Raw genomic sequence first — 19834 nt, 5'->3', positions numbered from 1 at the left:
ACATCTCCAGGTCACTTCTCAGGGTCTGGGACATGGCTGACTGAGCCCACTGCCCTTCGCTTGCTCCTTGCTTGCCATCGACGGCGTCTGGGTGCTCTGAGAGCAGTGAGCTGGGCAGGACCATCAGGCTTCCGGCCAGCCCAGGGGTTCTGGGGACGGTCAAGTCCCTTCACCACCCTCCTCTCTGCCCTTAGCAGATGCTTTAATTGGAGACCGGGCAGGAGGCTGCCTGGGCTCTCCCTCCCCCCTGGGCCTCCCCCTGGTCCATCTTTGCGTCTGAAACCCTGCAGCAGAGAGGAAGACTGCTGCCCCAGCCCGTGGGAAGTCCTCCTCCAAGTGCAGATCACCGGGGGCAGCCAGCACCCTGACAAGTGGGCTGACTCAGAGGGAGTCTCCGGTCTGTCTCGCCTAAAAATCACCTGGAGTCAACTGATTAGAGACAAGCTAAAAAAGGACAATTGGAGAAATATGAATGTGGGTGATACGATACTATTAAATTATTGTTAATTTTCTCAAATGTCATAACGGCCTTGAGGTTATGGCGGAGACAGCACTTGTTCTCAGGAGACACAGCTGAGATGTTTAAGGGTCAAGTACTGTGATGTCCGCAATTCACTCTCGAATGGTTCAGCCAAATACACACGCGTGCGTGCACACACACACACACACACACACACGCATTAAACTAATACGGCAAAATGTTAGTAAGTGTTGAATGTAAGTGGTGGGTATCTGGGTGATCAGTTTGTGTGTGTGTGTTTGAAAATGATCATATTACAAAGTTAGGGCCAAAATCCCCCAGATATTTTGTCTATAGACCCTGCCTTCATAGACCCTGTGATTTGGGGGGTCCAGGGGGTGCTGAGAATGAGTTGAACAAGCTCCCCAGGTGTCCCTGATGCAGCTGATCCTTGGAAGCCATCGGGAAAACGCTGCTCGGTCCAAAGGTAGAAACCCAGGCTCAGCTGCTCATTCTTGCTGGGGCAGCACCCTCTGTGCTCAGGAGCCTCCACGCTGCAGCCTCGGCTCCAGACACACTGCCTCTGCCCCGCACTCCAGCAACTTAAACTGCTTAGACAGCATGCTGCGTCCCACCTCCTGGCCTTCACTCAGAATGTCCCTTCTGGATTTTTTTTCCCCCTCACCTCCCAATCTCCATTCTCCCCCATTTACATGGCCGATGTGTACCATCTCCACGTCCCCTCCTCCAGGAAGACTGGGTCAGTCACCCCTTTTTAGGCGCTCCTACAGAACCCCCAGCAGACTGATGCCCTTATGAGATTCCCACTTACTGGTCTGTGTTGCTCACAAGCATGAGAACCCCTAAAGAGTCCCCCTGTGGAATCCTCAGGGCTGTTCCCAAAGGCTCTGGCTTCCCTCCTTCTAGGTATGGTGAAGGGTCCCACTGCTCAGCCCCTGGAGGGGAGTGGGACCTCCCCACTGGCTAGTTCTGGCCAATGAACTATGATCCCAAGTGGAAGACCTTCTGGAGATTTTTTTTTTAATCCAACCCAGCAATGCACATTAGAGAGGGTGGGCCCCTGGGAGGCTGGGTCCCTGAGTAAGTACAATATACACAGCCTCTTGATGATCTGTGCCAAGCAGGCAACTTTGAAGAGAAGAAACCTAACTGCTCCAGTCACTGTGACTGGGGTTTGTTAATGCAGCATGACCTAGCCCAGCCTTACTCACTTCTATATCCCCAAACACCTGGCCCAACTGCTAGCACAAAACAATGCATATGATACAATTCCTATCACTTTTTCTTGGCTGTGGAACTAGCCTCAAAGACCAGGCAGACGCTCTAAGTCAGACAGGCTCCCGATGGGTCCTGAGTTAACCGTGAGCCACCGTCACCCTTTTACTCTGGCGATGGCTCCAGGAGGAGGGGAGGAACCTCCTAACCCCCTACCCTGCTTGTTAACATGTGAAGACCCTTCAGCCTTTGCGCCATCTCTGCAGAAAACATCAGAAAGGACCCCGTGCTCACCCCAGAGGACCCCAGCTGCCACTGCAGCTTCTGGAAAAGTTCTGGAGGAAAGAAAGTGAGTTTCTGCTGCCTCTAGAGTCCCCCATCTCTGTGGCCCTTTTCTCTCACCAGCTTGTCCTGGTCCCAAGCATGCTTGGGACCTGTCCCCAACGACTGCAGGAGCTAAAACGATCCAGCGTGAGGATGGAAGGCCATGGCCCGGAGGCAGCCTGGCAGCACTCGGACAAGTGGGAAACTCGTGGGGCTTCTGGCTGGTGCACATCCAAGGAAGAAGCAGGCGGAGGGTGGTCAGAGCTGCGGCTGCTTTACCCACGGACCCCCTGTGGCCCAGACTGTCCTCACACCTCCCGGCTTGTGGTCCTTAAGGACAGTGAATTTTCAGATGCTTTGAGATGATGAGTGTTTTGTTTCCTCTTCCCAGAGGTCCCAGCTGAAGGCAGGGCAGAGCAGCCGACGGGGTGAGAGGTGGGCAGAGTGTGGGCAGTCGCAGAGGAGACCCCAGGGTGAGGGAACACTGGACTTGTCCTCGCCGCTGAGTCAAGGTTCCTGGGACTGCAGGGCGGCATGGCCCAGCCCCGGGCTTGCTCTCTGGACTCCTCACTCTCAGCGGGGCTGGGGCCGGGGGGCTACACTGGTCCAGGGCGGCTCTGCAAGGAGGAGCCTGTAACCCTGCTCATGCCTGTGGACGGCCTTGTACTGCCCAAAGCCCTTCCACGTCCACTTTGTGCTCAGACCCTGAGAGCCCCTAAGCCGGGAGGGAAGAATAAAACTGTCCGTGTTCGATAGTAGACAAGTTCAACAGAGAAGTGAAAAAGTGCCTTGGCCCCCATAGCAAGTCAGTGACAGAACCCAGATGGAGCCGGGGCCTGGAGACCCCTCTGACCACTGTCCTGCCTGCTTTGCTCTGTTCTAAGTAAGAAAAGGTGAAAAGAGCTTTCCAGAAGGGTCACACTTGGGTTCCTGTGCACACATGTGCACACACACACACATACACACACTTTCAAACTGCTGCCCCATAGAGAGAAATATTGCTGGGGCTCGAAGACCGAAGTCCATACGGGAGACCTCTGAGCCTCTGTGAGCGTGGTCCTGACCTCCGGGTGTCGCTGGGCTGGGGCTGTTACAGTGCCCGGGAGCCAGGAAGGGCCGTCCCAGCCAAGCCTCCTGTTGGCCTTTGTTCCTCGCGGTAACCAGTGGATGCAGGTGGCCAGTGGGCTCCTCACGGTGAACACACAGGTGCTGGTGGGCCCCGGGGGTTCATCTGGTTCAAATTTTCATAATTGGACTCCTGAGCCTGAGGCCTGTGGACAGGAGAAAGTTGGCTGAACACCCAAACAGGAGAGGTCTCTGACTGTCCAAACCCCAGCCCAGGAAAGGGTGGAAGCGGGGATGAGGTGGGCATCCGGGGCCTATGTCCAACAGGGCCTGGAGACCAAGCGAAGGTTGGAGGCGGGGCAGCGGCAGAACTTGCAGACCAGGGAAGGGACATCCAGGTGAGAGCGTCGCAGATCAGAGTCTCCGTCTCCTCAAAGGGATTCATCTGTGGCTTCAAAACCCACCTCCAGGCCAGGCCTCCTGAGCTCCAGATGCTCTCCTGACTTCCGGGGCATCCTCCTGGGCCTCTCAGGCCTACATGCCCCATGCCCTACATGCCTACGTGCCCACCTGAGGCTCTCCACCGCCCCTCTTCTCTCCTCGGTTTCAGCTCCAGAACTGCTGGCTCCCTCCTTTGCTTGCGCGGCCCACGAGGCCTCTGTCTGCCCTGCCTCTATCCGCCCCATCTCCCCACCCTCTCTGTTGCCACCTTCAGCCAAGCAGCCGAGCCAGCCGCAGTCCTGATCAACAGCCCTCACAGTTCTCCTGCCTCTACTCCCGTTCAGATGGGGCCATTCGCCTACTTAAACCACTCACTGACTTCTCATCGCACTCAGGGTAAATCCCGCAGCCTGCCTGCCTTCCCTGCATGCTTCCTGGGTCAGGCCTGAGCCTTTGCCTCCTGGGTCGCCCCCAGCACGGGCTTACCTGCCCGTATGGGTGCCTGCCTCCCATCTCTCGGTGTCCTCAGACAGGATGATGGGTCTGAAGCAGCCACAACCCAGTGGCACCTCCCTCTCCTGGGACTTTACTCTATCGCCACGTCCATTTTTGTTTTTTTCTTTTCACAGCTCTTATTTTATAATCTAACATCTCTTGTTTAGATGTTTATTAAAATTCTCCACGTTCAAGTGTGAGTTCTCTGAGATGGAGGATTTTTGCTTTACTTTTAGCATCCAAAACAGTGCCCGGTACATGGTAGGGATCAACAGATATTTTGAGCAACAGTCAGCTTTCTGATTTAGGTGCCCTGATGTGGTAAGTAAGTTAGCAGAGAAAAGGGACTTTGCACAAGTATTTGAGAATGTGGGGGACTGCTGAGTGGACATCTGCAGAGAGGGTTCTGGGCTGGCAATGTGGCTCTCCCAGCCCCCAGGCCCAGGTGGAGTGGACCTATAGGAGTGCCTAGGCTTGTCTAAAGGGTCCCAGATGGCTGTCACCAGCTTCCTGCCTCCCCCAAGCATCCCAGACAGCGTTTGTTCTTCAACATGGGCCTTCATTTGGACAGACACCAAGAAAAGGTAAGGTCCACGCTTCCTACCTTTTAGGTCTGTGGGCCCCCAACTAAGCCCTCAGTACCCCTACTGACATTTTGCATGCAAAGCCATCAGCAGGGTGTCTAAGGCAATGATTGCCCGATGGTGGCTTTTGTGCGGATCTGTTCTGGAACACTGGGCACTACCGGAGGGAAAACACCGTCTTCAGGGACACCTCTAGGTGCAGAGATAATGCAGACACAGAAAAATGACCTTCAACAGCATGGACACCAGGCAGCTGGTCTGGGAGATGGCCAGCGCAAGGCCCAAAGTCAGTGCTGGGAACGTGGCGGGACGGCAGAGCCGAAGCAGGTCGGCGTGGCCTGGTCTCGCTGGTCAGCCTTGGCGGACTGGAGGAGTGGGAGCTTCAAGAGGCAGCAGGGAGAGCCTTGACACCGAGAAGGGCTGGAACCCCCGCCCCGGCCCGTCGTCTACTGTTTCTTCTTGCACCGCTCTGCCTGAGAAGCCCGCACCCCTTTGCCAGGGGGAACCAGAGAGGGGCGAGGTGGGGGTGGGCTAGCTCGCTTACCTCGGCGGAGCGTCCGGGGTGACTGGGTGCTCTGTGTGAGGAAGAGAGAGAGAGAGGAGGCATGAATCTTCACGGTGGCCTCTGGGCTCCAAGCCCTGCTGTCCATTCCCACCCCGCCGTGAGAGTCTGGAGGGAGACGAGCTAGCCAGCAGAAGGTGAAGGAGTGACCTGAAAGATGCCAGTTACCTAGAGAGTGAGGAGCAGGAAGACCTGCTTTTCTGAGGCCCCTGAAGCACAGAATTCTTGGTGGGTTTGAAGACGTTGCGAGAAAGCCAGCACAGTCCCAGCAGAGATGGCAACCAAGGCAACTGTGACAAATTTTGGATTTCATCCCGGGAGAGTCTGAGGCTGGTGCTACTCACCTGGGTGAGCTGAGAGGCTCTGGGAAGCCCCTTCTCTGGGGCACAGAACAAATCTCCCATCCAGCTTAGTGAGAGTAGGGAGGGGTGACCTCAGCTCTCTGAAGATAGCTTGCTAGTTCAAGCTTCCACTCTTGAATAGATGCTGTTCGTTCTGCTAGGAGCACTACAAGCTCCTTGTTCTCCAGCTCCCAGCTGCTTACAGCTTTTGGTTTAGCCTCCCTTTACTGTGCACAGCCTTGCCACCTGGCTCCCATCCCGATGCCCCATCAGAGAGAGGCACACATACTCTGGGCCTCTTCAGTACCTGGGTTGACCACACTTCTCTCTGCAGACTGCAGTTATCTGCTTACTTCTCAGCATCCCATTCAAGGGCAGGGCACCACGTCATGTTCATCTCTGTTTATCTCCAGCACCTATGCAGCATGTAGTTGGTGCTCGGGATGCTGTTGCAACCTAATGAATGAAATGGTGCTATTTGGGGAAGTCTGTGTGTGGTCAGAGCCCTTCCGGATGAGTCATTTATGGGGCACTCGGCAAAAGGGTGAGTCTGTGTCCCTGTGACTCGAGGCTGGAGGCAAGTCCCCTAACCGCTCTGGCCTCAGCTTCCTGATGGTAAAATGGGCTCACGCTGGCTGGTACCTCCTGGGCTTGATCAGGGAGGGGAGGGAGACGCACATGTGCATAAATGATATTCCAGTTGTGTCATGCCAGGTGGTCAGCCTGGAGGAGAGCCCCACTTGCCCTGAGCACCCATCGTGGCCCAGAGTCCAACCCACCTAGGCGATGATGGGCCGCGGCCCGAACGCCCAGAACACCGAGCAGCAGCAACGCCTTGAGGCCGAGCGCTCCGAGCAGAAGGGCGGTCGTCGAGGCCCTGGAGGCGCCGTGGAAACGAAACAAGTAGACACTGGCTTCGGCGCGGCCCAGGCTGTTGGAGGCCGTACACGTGTAGCGGCCGTCGTGGGCCAGCGCCGGCAGCTCGGCGGTCACCTGGTGGCCGGGATCATGACCTGGGCTCCGAGTGGCGGCCAAGCCGTCGCCCAGGGCCGGGCCGGACCAGGTGAGGGCGGGCGATGGCTCCCCTTCAGCCGTGCAGAGCGCGTGGAAGGCGTGCCCCGGGCCTGGCAGCACAGAGATGTTGACGATCCGCGGAGCGGCTGCGGGCGGCGGCCGGAGGAGGACCCAGGAGAAAGCAAAACGCGGTCAGAGCAGCGGCGGGCAAGGGCAAGGGGCAGCCCTCCCTGTCCCCTTCGCAGGGAGGGTTGGAGGAGGGAGCGGGGATAGGATATGAGAGGAAGGGAGAGGCGCTCAGGGCGCCAGGGCGTCTGGGTTCCCAGAACAGGTGTGGCCTTTGGCAAATTATTCCATCGCTCTGGGCCTTAGTTTCTTCACGTGTAAAATGGGGATCACTTATTTTGTGAGGTTCTGGGGAAGATCTGACAAGTTAATTCATGTGGGGTGCCTGCGCAAGTGCTTTCTAAACGTCATTATTATGTCTCAGCACATGACTGGGGCTTCCGGAGGTGGCACTAGCGGTAAAGAACCCACTTGAGAATGCAGGAGACATAAGAGACCCGGGTTCGATCCCTGGGTCGGGAAAATCCCCTGGAGAATGGAATGGCAACCCACTCAGTATTCTTGCCTGGAGAAGTCTGGTGGGTCGAGGTCACAAAGAGTGGGAAGCGACTGAAGCGACAGCATGCACGCAGGCAGCCGCCTGATCGCGGAGGGTAGTTGGGGCGGGGGAGGGGGGGGCGGTCTGCTGGAGAGATTTCAAGGGCACCTCCCAGACAGCCTCACTGACATCTCAAGTGGAGACAGATTCACCGAATCCCTGAGACTGAGGCGGACAGAGAGGCTGCCCAGCCAGCCTAAAGGCACATGAGTGCTTCTTGGCAGAGCCAAACTAAACCCATAATGCCTGGGTCCCCGTAGCAGGGGTCTTGGATTTTAAAAAGAAAGCTCCTTAAGTCATTCCAGAGCTAGCCACGCTTGCGAATCACCTTTCTAGGATTCTGCAACCCCCCACCCCCTCATCCTTAAACCTCAGGGTCTAGCGAAGTGCTGGGCACGCGGTGGGCCCCCTGTGCCCCCTTCAGTGCACACGGCCACTGCAGTGCTTGCCATATTTAAGGCGATCATTCCTCGTATTCTCCCCGCTAGCCTCAGGGCTGTTGGGGCACACTCACTCTCTACAAGCCTCATTGCAGCACCCATCCCAGGCTCCACCCAGCCTGTCCCGGGGCCAGGATTCCGCAGCCTTTGAACCAGTTACCGGGGGCGGGGTGGGGGGGCTTGTGGCCCTTCCAGGTGTGAGAGCACCCTGCTCTAGAGGAAGGGGTGTGCCCGTTGTAACCCCTCGGATCCCAGCCCAGAGCCCGCACCGGGCGGCGAGCGAGGTCGGGCAGCGGGCTCACCCGTCACGCGGAGCCAGACGCCCTGGCGGCTCTCGTAGCGGTCGTGGACGTCGCCCGCGAACTCGACGCGGCAGAAGTAGCGGCCGTCGTCGGCCAGCGCGAGGCGCTCGATGCGCAGCGACAGGTCGTTGCGGCGCGGGTTGCCGAGCAGCCGGAAGCGGCCGTGCAGGCTGAGCGCCGTCTGGCACAGCTCGCTGCCCCGCGCCGCGGCGCAGCGGAACACCTGCGGGCCGGCGAACGGCTCGCCCGCGCGCCAGATGGCCGTGAGCGGCCCGTCGTAGTGGCGGTGCGGGTGCGTGAAGGTGCAGGGCAGCACCGCGGCCTCGCCCGCCGTCCCGCTCACCTCGGCCGGCACCTGCATGGACCAGCGCTGGGCGGGCGCACCTGCGGGCAGGCGGGCGGGCGGGCAGCGCGGGCGCGTGCGTCACCCCTACCCGCACCCCAAAGCGCCTGGAAACCCCTGGGGCGCAGGAAGCTCCCTCCTCCCCTCGCGAGTCGGGGTGGGGGGCGAGTCTGGAAACCCACCCGAGGACTCCAGAGACATCTCCCAGGACCTTGACTCCCGTGACTTTCTAGGTGCCTGGATCTTCCTCTGCCCCGTCAGCTCCCCACTCCCCATCCCCGCTTCCCTGGGACTGTTTGCCTCATTCAGCACGTCCCACCTCACCTCCGGGCCCAGTGTTCCCAACCTCTTCTCGATCAAACCTGCCCTGCTTCAGAAAACCCCGGGGACCTGTGGTTACAGACCCTCCCCACCCCCAGTCCCCCACCTGATGATGATAATAGTAAAGGCACTTACTGTTCATCTCTGTGTTGAGCAAGTTCCCAGTGGTATCTCTCTTAGTTCTCACAAGTGATCCTAGAGGTAAGAAGAGTTAGCTCCAGGTTACATGTTAATAAACCAGGGCACAGAGAGGTTGAGTAATTGCCTGAGGTCACACAGCTAGGATGAGGCAAAGCTGATGCTCACACTCAGGACTGCCTGACTCCTCTGCTGCACTCTAATGCACTAAGGCATAGAAACTCGGGCCTTACCCACGGAGAGCCACGTTCCCGTTTACAGAGGGGCAACGGAGGCCTTGGGAGGGGGTGGTATGTTTTGAAGCTGATGCATTGAGTTGGTGACTGAGGTTCCTCTGTGCTCCAGTTTCACCCAAGTGGGCTTTCCAATAGGCCAGTGCCCAGACAGGGAGCTGAGAGACCAGGAGGGGCAGACCTTTAATGCTGCCTTCCTGCTCTGCACAAGAGCTTCTGGGCTCAGGTTTCCTCACCTCCTAAGTCGTGGGCCTCCGAAGTGTGGTTGCGCTAAGGTCTGCAAGCCGCACTCTGCTGCAGCTTAGGGAGGGCTGGAGACCACTCACTGCCTCTGTTGTTGTAGATGTGTGCTTCTTTGGGAGAAGTGTGAACAGGGTGGGCGGATGGGTGTCAGTGCTGGGAGGATCAGGCCAAGGGGTGCCTCCTCTAGGAAGGGGGGCAGGCTGAGTCGCTGGTGCCTGGGTGCAGGAATCTTTACAGGGAATAATATAGCAGCCCCTGTATTTCCAAAGGGCTTTGCAGTTTACCAAGTTCTTTCACATACATCACATCACATGACTCCAAGTCCAGTGCTCTTTGCTCTTGGCGGTAGCCCAACTTGTATCTTGGGTGGGAGTCCCCTCAGCTCACAGCCGGCAGACCATCCTCCAGGGAACCCATCCCTGCTATGAATAATCTACAGGTCAGGGCATTCGTCCTGGGCATTCAGACTCAGGCCTGCCTGACTCCTCTGCTGCACTCTAGTGCCCTATGGGCATAGAAATTCGGGCCTTATCCAAGGAGAGCAACATTCCCAGAACCAATGTCTCCTGCCCCTCACGTGGCCACTGTTGCTGTCTGGAGCCTTCTCCCCTCTGTGATGGCCCTCCCCAGATCCCATCCTGGCTCTCTTGGACCCATAAGCCTTGTCCTCCCTGGCAGATGTCCCAGCCCTTCACCAGCCCCACTCCAGCCTCACTGGCCGCTTGGGACTCTATCTGCAGCGTCCTGAGCCCGGGGCCTCCACATGTGCTGGACCAGGCAGAGTGGGGTACCAATTGGGTTGTGTGAGCTGTGTCTCACATAAAACCTCACTTTGGGATTGCCCCGAGCTTGCAGTGAAATAAAACCGCAACTTTTTTTTTTTTCTTCCCACACAGTCTGTTTCTAAGCCGAATCTCCTTTCTTCTGGACAAATGGAAGTACGCTTTTGAATCCCAGCTGGGGACTCCACGTCTATTCCTAGTAAGAGCTTGTTTGCCCAGTTGTTATTAATCAGAGGGCCTACTTCCAAATTTGAGAAAACTTTCTGAAGGTTTGCTCATTCATTCAGTACTTCCAGCTGCAGAAAGCACCTCCCAGTCTCGAGGCTCAGCCCCTGCCTCAGTTTCCCTGCGCTCCCACCCTCTGTAAGCTCAGCCTCCTCTGACCTCCTGCCTCTCACAGGCATATGGAGCCAGGCACCGATTCCCCTGGGATTGTTTGATGTTGCTTGGACACATTCCCCCTCAAAGCCAGGCACTGGGACCAGAGCTGGGGCTACAAAGAACAAGGGAATAATTTATCAGCCTATTGGAGCTCACAGCTCAGAAAGGGTGCCAGGTCTGTGAACCCGTAGTTACACTAAAGCCTGCCAGGAGGGACACGAACAGTGGTCTCTCTGTCTGAACGTGGGGTGGGGCCCTTTCACTCACCAGCTCCTTCCTACTTGTCCCCAGACCTCGCTGAGTCATCCTGCAGTGGGAGACTTTCCTTGAGCCCCAAGCCTGGGTCTGGTGCCCCTTTCCCCAGAGCTTAGCTGCATCTTTTGTCCAGGCACCCAGGGGCTCCTGGAGGGCAGGGACCATGGGTGGGGGTCATATTTGTGCAGCTGTTGCCCAACATGCACCTGCCCGTAGTAGCTGATGTTGACTTGAATTGTGTGAGAGAGCAGAAGGGAGGGAGCCCAGGGTGGCAGGAAGGGTGGGTGGACAGGGGCTGATTGGAGGCCCCACGAGAGAAGAGCCTTGGGAAAGGAGTGGGGTTTGAGGTAGGCTGCAGGGATTCTAGGCAAACAGCGAAATGGATTATGGACATCAGCACAGACAACGCAGATGTGAGGATAAGGGGGCCAGAGTACATATGCTCTGGGGCTTGGTGGCAGACATTGTGAATCTTATTTCATAAGCACAGCAATCCATGCATGGGGTACGGTTATTGGCACCCCCTCTGGAGAAGGAGATCTGAGTCTCAGAGAGCCAAGAGACTCGGCCAGGTCACTTGACCAACCAGGCAGAGCCAAGTCTTCCCCTTGCAGTGTCACTGAGCTGGACCCTGTGAGGCCTCCACAGGATAGACGGCACCCATGTCCTCCACCTGCCTTTTGTCTGTAGAAAAACCTTAGTCAAAGAATAAACTTCATCAGAGAAGTGGGAAAATGCAAAAAGAAAGGAAAACAATCAAGCAAGACAAAACAATAATACCTTAGCCAATAAACAAAGTCAAGGACCTTTAGTTCTTCCTCGAGGACTATGGGGCTTCCTAGGTGGCGCTAGCAGTAAAGAACTTGCCTGCCAATGCAGGAGATGGAAGAAATGCGGGTTCGATCTCTGGGTCTGGAAATCCCCTGGAGAAGGACATGGCAACCCACTCCAGTATTCTTGCCTGGAGAATCCCATGGACAGAGGAGCCTGGCAGGCTACAGTCCATGGGGTTGCAAAGAGTTGGACACAACTGAGCGATTTAACACACCCACACAAGGACTGTAGGTGATATTCTGTGCATGTCCTTTAGCTGTTTTGCAGGTACTGAAACTCCCACCAGATAGAAGAAGTTAACTGCATGCAACCCACAAATGTGTAGACCCCAGACCAATTGAAACCAGAAGATGATGCTGACTCTCAATTATGTCACCAGCAACCAATCAGAAGAATGTCCGTTAGCCCATCACACCCTGCTCCTTGAACATTATATGATCCCTCACTACCCTTCCAGGGCAGGACACATAGTTTAGGTCACCAGGAGGCCCACATTCTTCCCAGTGTCCAAAAGGCAGTGTTGAGGGCATTAGCCCTTTGCCTGGAAAAGTAATAGAGCTACTTCTTTCTACTTCACCCCAAACTCTGTCCCCAAGACTTAATCCAACACCGGTGTAGAGAGGCTGAATTTTGACTACATGTGGGTCACATCCCTGGACTCTGTCTGCCTGAGGATGGCAGCCTGGTTTAGGAGCATCCTGGCATGTGGTATAGATGATCAGCCAGGGCCCTTCCCTCCCTGAGTTCTGCTCTAGGAGGAGAGAGGGCTCACAGAGGCCCTTTCACCAAGTGTGAGAGTTTACCTGCTGTGTGGGCTTCCAGGAGGCGGCACGGGGACTCACTATTGGATGAGTCCACCCAGGGGACTCGAGGTGAGGGAAGTCCCGACAGGAATTACCCGGGGAGCAAGTGCACTTGCTTTGGCAGGAATCCAAACTCCCTGGTTCCCGTGACATTTACCATTCCTTCTTGAAGCTTCTGCATATCTCTTAGGACCTGAGCTGGAAGCACAGCCTCTTTTATGGGGAGGGTCTCTACTCTCTCTGCCTCATCTCTGTCAGCCTCCGAGTGTCACCTGGAGGCCTGCATTCTTCCTATTGTCCCAAGTGCCTCCCCTCAATGGTGGGCCTCGGGGTGCGGTGAAGAAGGTAGATGACATTCTCACTTGTCTGGAGGACCCAGTCTGTCCCCGGCACCATTCTAGGCAGATCCATTTACAGGGAGATCTTTGGGCCATATCTGTTGCTTAACATCCCAAGTCTCAGGCTCCTCTGTTGCAAAATGCGGAACATGGTACTTTCCTCATGAGATTGAGGATGGAATGAAGTCACCCATGAAGGCCACCCGGAGAGTGCTGCCACTCAGCGAACGCTCAGTGATGTTAATTCCCTCCTTCACTAGCTCTGCAAACAGACAGGGACCAGGAGGGAGCAGGGGGCGGTGCTTTTCAGGGGTGCAGAAGGAGGACTCTGGGCGGAAAACTCAAGCAACGCAGTGGGGGATTGTTTTGGCTCCGGACACTGCACTATCTGTGGCTCAACTTGACACCTTAGGCATGCAATAGCATGGGCCTTGCCCTTGGCTAACCTGAGAGCTGGTCATTGATTCATGTATTTTTTCACTCAATAGATGCTTACTGAGGGTCTATCAGGTGCTTAACGCCGTGCCGGGTGTTGGGGATACAGTTACTGTACCAATCAGTTGCCTCCTCAGTGTGTTTACAGCCTGGCTCAGCCACTGTTTGTTTTTCATTTACTTACAGTTCTAACAAGTTTGTTTAATTAGCTTCCCAGCTTAGGGAAATAACAGATTGAAAAGCTAGAAAGTGACTTCTGTTTGTAGGTCCACTGAAAGCAGCTAGGGATGATAATCAGCATTTGTTCTGGGAGGAGGGTTCAGAAAAAATAATGTGATGACTCAGGATGGGAAATGATCAAAGTGCAGCACAAATAGGACCCTTCAGGGGACGAGTAAGTGCAGAGGGCCTTGAGGCATCACTCCCCAAGCAGGCTGGTGGGACAGGTGCTCGTGGCCATGACCTGAGTCACCTGGGAAGGGTTCACTGCCATGAGAGACATGCCCCTCAGGTGGGGGTCTCAGGCTCTGTCTGGGGTTATAGCCCTGGCTAGGCTTCCCTGGTGGCTCAGACGGTAAAGCGTCTGCCTACAATGCGGGAGACCCGGGTTCGATCCCTGGGTCGGGAAGATCCCCTTGAGAAGGAAACAGCAGCCCACTCCAGTATTCATGCCTGGAAAATCCCATGGACTGAGGAGCCTGGTCGGCTACAGTCCATGGGGTCTCAAAGAGTCAGACACGACTGAGCGACTTCACTTCACTTCACTTCAGACTGGCCGTGACTTTGTGACTTTAGGTGAATCCTCATAGCTCTGACTTAAGTGGGCTCATCTGTGAAATGACGTCTGTAGATGTTTACTAAGGAGGCTTTTAAATCTAAAAGTCTATGTCCAAAAATGATATCTTGATAAAAATGACAAAGATATCTAGCAAGCATTTTAGAAATATGGCAATCTAAAATTAATCGAGAGACTTCTAGGTATTTTAAAACAAGCTATTAGTTATCCAGCAAATTCAGCTACTCGGAAAGAGGCGCCCATGTTTGATGGGCCCGCACAGCCACTTACTAAGCTTTCTGAGTTGCTCCCATCTCCCCATGGTGATGATGCTCACTGTGGGAAGTCAGGGGCTGCAGCGCTGAGGGCCAGCTTCCAAAGCCCTGTGCCAGGAGTGCCAGGGCGGGACAGGGACTCGCGATGGAGACATCTGCAGAACCTGAACACTCCATTCTCACTTTTCTGATTCCCTCCTGCCCCGCAGTTTGTTCTCAATAACTCTGCCTTCCGGGCCTGCACGTAGCAGTCCGGACAGGTTATCCGCGGAGAAAAAGTGAGAAAAGGGTGGAGACCAAAGGGGAGAGGAGGGACCAGAACCAGGAGTCCATCCTCCACTGATAAGCAGACCCCACAGGCCCAGGGACAGGGGAGGCAAAGGGACAAGTGAGCTGTTGAAAGGCCTGGCTGTTCCCCTCTGCCCTCGGTTGTCCTGTTTCCCCTCTAACCCTTGCCTCTCTGGCTGCGTGGTTGTGGATCTGGACCCTCTCGCTGGGCTGATGGAGATGCAGAACCATGAGTGGAGCCTGCTCCGGGGCCAGTGTCCATCACTGGCGTTGCTCTTGGGAGTTCTGATTCAGCCGTCCCTGCCGTGCTCCCAGTTCCTACACCCCTCCTCCTCCCGGGGCAGGACTTCTCGGTCCCAGCTGCTGGCCACAGTAGCCACCAGGGACAGAGGAAGTGTCCTGGCTCATCCCATCTTCATTTCCTGCTAGGCCCATGATAGCAGTCCCTGACCTTTCCCCAGGTCCCAAATAAACCCCCCACGACCTTGGGTGACTGCAAATCATCTTGCCTTTCCAGTTTGTTTTTCTGCAGGAGTTTAGAGCTAGCAAAGTAAGTTTCTCTGAGCCCCAAGCTTTGTCTCAGGCTCACCACCCACTGCACACAGGTGTAGGCAGTGTCAAGGGCAAGCCTGGCCCTCAGGAGACTCCAGGTATCATCCAGGCTCTGATACCCAGAAGTCCCCTGACCTCCTTGAGCGTCCCTGAAAACAGGGACAAGGGTCTTCACTTTGCGGGGTTGTGGTGAAGAGGAAATGAGCTGCCATCAAAGGCCCAGCACAATGGTCCTTTAGGTTGACAACCACTGTGGTCGCTGCACCAGTCATCAGAGATTTGGGGACCAACGGAGGTCTCGTCTGAGGTCACCAAGTGGCTGGAGCTCCCAGACCACCGCTCTTCCCACCACCTCTCATCACCCACTTTCTAACAGCAGATCTGTTGGGAGACAGAAGTGAAAGAGAAAGGAGAGTGTGTGGGCCCCCTGGGGATGAGGGTTTGCCCCAGGACACCGGGTGCAGGTAGGGGGCACCAGTATGAGGGAGAAGGCACAGCAAATGGGAGGGGGGGGGTGTTTTCTGCATGAATTCCTCCCTCTTCACGTTTGCCAAAGGCCAGCCCAGGGTCCTGTGCTTGCTCACAGGTGTGACAGGATGGGACAGTGACCTGGGGTCTCCTTGCCCTCTGGCTGCTCGAGCTCTGGCCCCTTCCAGGCCTGCCAGCCCATGGAGAGGCTCCCGGGTGAACAGCCCCAGAGGGGTTTCAGGCAGTGAGACGCTGCTCCCCCAGAATTCATGACCTCCTGGTTTCAAGCAGGAAGCAGCTGCCGGCCACGAAAAGAGGGGGCCCCCTCCCTGGGCCGGCTGCCAAAGCTCCCACGGATGTGCAGCCTCCCTGAAGGATTGTGACACATAGCTGGAGCATTTGTGTGCTTTGGGGTTTGTACTTCAGCATGTGACTGCTCATGCTTCCTCTAAGTTTTCTTTCTTTTATTTTTTTGTCTTTTTTGTCTGATTCATAGCTGCTGACTCTCAGAGGAGAAAGAAAAAACAATCCCAAACAAAACAGCCCTGGAAGCTATCTGACTCGAGCAACATTTCACTGCCATTTAACCGCCCAGGTGCTGAGCGCCAGGACTGTGCTGGGGGCCTTCCATCCATGACCCGATTTTCCTTCATACCGCCTGTGGGGTGGTGGGGACCCCCATTTAACGTGGCTCAGAGAAGTTAGGCAACCTGTAGGTGGCGCTAGTGGTAAAGAACCCTCGTGCTACTGCAGGAGATGCGGGAGATGCGGGTTCGATCCTTTGGTCTGGAAAACCCTCTTGTGGAGGGTATGGCAACCCACTCCAGTGTTCTTGCCTGGAGAATCCCATGGACTGAGGAGCCTGGCAGACTGCAGTCCATAGGGTCGTAAAGAGTCAGATTTGACTGAAGTGACTAAGCATGCCCAGAGCCACCCAGTGGCAAATAGCAGAGCCAAGATTCAGTGCTTCCCTGACCCACTCTCCAGTCTGCCCCCAGGCCTGGGGAGGGTCACCTCCTCCAGCCCCACCCTCTATGTGAGTAAGTAAGCGTTAGTTGCCCAGTTGTGCCCGACTCTTTGCGACCCCATGGGCTGCAGCCCACCAGGCTCTTCTGTCCATGAGATTTCCCAGGCAAGAATACTGGAGTGGGTTGCCATTTCCTTCTCCAGAGGATCTTCCCGACCCAGGGATCGAACCCAGGTTTCCTGCGCTGCAGGCAGATTCTTTACCGACCGAGCTACAGGGGAAGCCCACCCCTAAGCCATCCAGAAAGATTTCTGAATTGGGTCAACTTGGCCAAAGAAACCCCCTCCCCTATCAGCCACCATCACAGGGCTTTATGGGTGGGACTGTGGGCAGTGTGGGGTGGGAGCTGGTGGTGTGGTCCCAGATTGGGGCACACATCCCCAAGAGCAAATCCCAGCTTCACCTGCACCACTCACTGAACCTCTCTGTGCCTCAATTTTCTCATCTGTGAAAAGAGAATGTACTAGTTCCTTTCTCATAGGATTATGATACTTACTTAAATGATTATTAATACTTAAAGTGAGTGAGTGAGTGAAAGTCGCTCAGTTGCGTCCGACTCTTTGTGACCCCATGGACTATACAGTCCATGGAATTCTCCAGGCCAGAATACTGGTGTGGGTAGCCTTTCCCTTCTCCAGGGGATCTTCCCCAACCCAGGGATCGAAACTAGGTCTCCTGTATTGCAGGCAGATTCTTTACCAGCTGAGCCACAGGGAAGCCCAATACTTAAAGTGCCCAGCCCTTAATAAGAGGTACTTGCTGTTACTCTCAGAGAAGGCAATGGCACCCCACTCCAGTACTCTTGCCTGGAAAATCCCATGGACGGAGGAGCCTGGTAGACTGCCGTCTATGGGGTCACAGAGTCGGACACGACTGAAGCGACTTAGCAGCAGCAGCAACAGCTGTTACTATTCAAATCAGCCCCAAATAGGACTCTGCTGAGTGCTGAAAGCTAGAGAGAAAGGACTGAGAACCCGAGGGTGGGAGTTTATAATCCAGTCGTCGAGACAGGACTCCACCTATGGAAGACTGACTAACAGCTTGGAGCACCGTGATATCAGTGGCCAGTGGCTGCACACAGACAGGCCTGGATGCTGAGTCCAGGGACATCGTCACGAGATGGATGTTTCAGGCCAGGTGGGGTCGAGGAGAAGACTGGGGCCTGGACACTGGGGACATGAGGACTGCCTTTGTCATTTATCCCAGTGGCCCTTGACTGCATCCTGCATCAGAATCACCCAAGAAGATGGTTGACAATGCTGGTTCCTGGGCCCTGCTCCTGACACTTTCTGATTCTGCAGAGCAGAGCTGAGGAGTGTGCATTTTAACAGAGGCTTGCCTCCCCTGGGATTCTGATGCAGATGGTCTATGACCACATTTTGAGATACGCTGTTTCCAGGGACACCAACTCCTTGAGCTAAATGACCTTAAGTGAAGTGACACTGTTACTCAAGCCTGCTGCTAAGAGTTCCCACTCCCTTCTTGGGGTTCCTGCTGGGCAGAAGGGTGCCCTCGATCACTTACCTACTGCCCACAGGAAGGTGCCACCCTTACCCCCAACCAGCCGTGTGCTCTCCCCGCTTTCCCAGGGGGAGCCCACTAAGATGCGCTTGGATGACAACACCACCTAGCGCCTGTCCTCCCCAGAGCTGGCCCGTTGTGCCCCCTGGCTCCTCACAGCAAAGGGCGGGGAAGGCGGCCTTTCTACAGGTGGGGACACTGAGGCCCAGAGGAGCCCGGCACCGCCTCCATCCCCAGAACCCAAGGCAGAGCCTAGACTTAGAGTTATGGCCCCTGTCACCACGGCCTCCCAAAGGGCAGCTCTCCGTTCTCACAGGCCTGGAGCCCCTGGCACCCCGGCTGCCCTGGTGCAGAGAGAGGACTGTCCCTCCAAGTTTATGAGCACCTCTTCCCTTCTGAAAACGCGCTGGAGGGAAGAGTGGGAAACTCACCCATCGGGACGACGCACACCAAGCAGGCCAGGAGTCGGAAGGACACTTCCATGCTGTGGGGTCCGGAGACCCCGGGCTGGCCCCACACTCAGCCAGGCCCCTGGCAAGACCCCTCCTTGGTGTGGGTGTGAGGGGGGAAGGAAGGTGGGAGGGGGTGGGCAGTGTGCCTGGGTCTGCACCCTGCAGGGCTCTGCAGGCGCCGGAGGAACTGAGAGGCAGCCAGGCGGGCCCAAGCATGATTAACTGAGACCCGTGGGGTTTAGTCATGTGGAAAACCAAGAGAGGAACCACTCGGATGATTTTCCAGGACGGGAAACAGGGAAGTGGATACAGAAGATGCAGGACACTTTCCTGTGGCTGCCGTCCCTTTGGCAAATCTGCTGTTCTCTTGGTTTCCTCCCTCTGTCGCTCCTGCCCTATCCCTGCCTCCTTCCTTTCTCTAGCCCTTCCCACATTTTTAGCGTGCCAGGATGAGTTTTCATCTTGATGAAGCTTCCCCGACAGCTCAGTTGGTAAAGAATCTGCCTGCAATGCAGGAGACCCTGGTTTTTGATTCCTGGGTCGGGAAGATCCACAGAAGGGATAGGTTACCCACTCCAGTATTCTTGGGCTTCCCTTCTGGCTTAGCTGGTAAAGAATCCACCTGCAATGTGGGAGACCTGGGTTCGATCCCTGGGTTGGGAAGATCCCCTGGAGAAGGGAAAGGCTACCCACTCCAGTATTTCTGGCCTGGAGAATTCCATGGACTACACCCATGGGCTCGCAAAGAATCGGATGAGACCGAGCGACTTTCACTTTACTTTTATGTAGGTGTTGAAGTGATGATTATTGATGGAAGGGAAAAGTCGTCCCCAAAATGTAAACCTCATTGACAATGGTCACATGACCAAGCAGCATGAATGGGAAATAGTAAAATTATTAAGCAAGTCAGCCCTTGTCAGAACGATCAGAACATCAACATGCCAGGTTAAAATATCCCATGACAGGGGCAGAGTCTTGGTATCTGTTGCAAGGAGATAGTAAGAAAACTGGACAAAAATGTGGCCAGGGAGAGGGGGGCAAGGATGAGCCAGTTGCTGAATAGGAGGAGGTGTTTTTGTTCAGTTAAAAGTTAACCTGTTGGGCAAACAGTGATTCCCAAATATAATGGATTAAAAGAAAGAGAAGGTGATGTCTCCCATGTATCAGTCCCAAAGTGAGCTGCTTTGCTGGCAGGTGCCCTTGCTTCTCACGGTCATTCAGAGATCTAGGTTCTTTCATATTGTGACTCTGCTACCCACTCCACCCCCCAGGGCATTGCTGACACCTTCAAGGCTGAAGCTGAATATCAGTTCAAGGTCTAGCTTGTGTGAAGGGGGATGGCAGAAACCCTGTCTTGTCTTTTTGTTGTCCAGGATCCAGAAGTTGTACACATCGCATCTCTTCACATCCCATTGGCCCCAAGTTCATCAAACAACCGCACC

At 55.4% G+C, this 19834-nt stretch overlaps 1 protein-coding gene across 2 annotated transcripts; it reads right to left on the bottom strand.

Annotated features, from left to right (window-relative positions):
- Positions 1-473: 473 nt before the first annotated feature.
- On the bottom strand, positions 474-18613 carry SIGLEC15 (sialic acid binding Ig like lectin 15). 2 transcript variants are annotated; one of them, XM_043444366.1, is made up of 6 exons: positions 18372-18609; positions 8728-8787; positions 7929-8312; positions 6288-6668; positions 5150-5180; positions 474-3291 (listed from the first exon to the last, which is right to left on the bottom strand). In XM_043444366.1, exons 1-6 carry the CDS (start codon positions 18421-18423, stop codon positions 3210-3212), a joined length of 990 nt encoding a protein of 329 aa, XP_043300301.1. In that variant the 5' UTR covers positions 18424-18609; the 3' UTR covers positions 474-3209. The 2 variants fall into 2 exon arrangements, with proteins under 2 accessions (XP_043300301.1, XP_043300302.1); XM_043444367.1 differs by lacking the exons at positions 474-3291; positions 5150-5180 and adding an exon at positions 5596-5964 and having other exon boundaries at positions 18372-18613.
- Positions 18614-19834: the final 1221 nt, after the last annotated feature.

This window comes from Cervus canadensis, chromosome 23 (assembly GCF_019320065.1).
Source record: "Cervus canadensis isolate Bull #8, Minnesota chromosome 23, ASM1932006v1, whole genome shotgun sequence".
Classification (NCBI taxonomy): Eukaryota; Metazoa; Chordata; class Mammalia; order Artiodactyla; family Cervidae; genus Cervus; species Cervus canadensis.
The sequence above is the reverse complement of the archived record's forward strand: the minus strand, read 5'-3'. Positions and strand labels throughout refer to the sequence as shown.

Bases quoted from the DNA above. Each gene is read 5' to 3' on its own strand.
- SIGLEC15 (XM_043444366.1), bottom strand. From the start codon at position 18,423: ATGGAAGTGTCCTTCCGACTCCTGGCCTGCTTGGTGTGCGTCGTCCCG. The intron at 8,313-8,727 runs GTAAGTGCCTTT...GCCTGCCCGCAG, and splicing joins GCTCAACACAGAGATGAACA to GTGCGCCCGCCCAGCGCTGG. The intron at 6,669-7,928 runs GTGAGCCCGCTG...CGCCGCCCGCAG, and splicing joins CGTCTGGCTCCGCGTGACGG to CCGCTCCGCGGATCGTCAAC.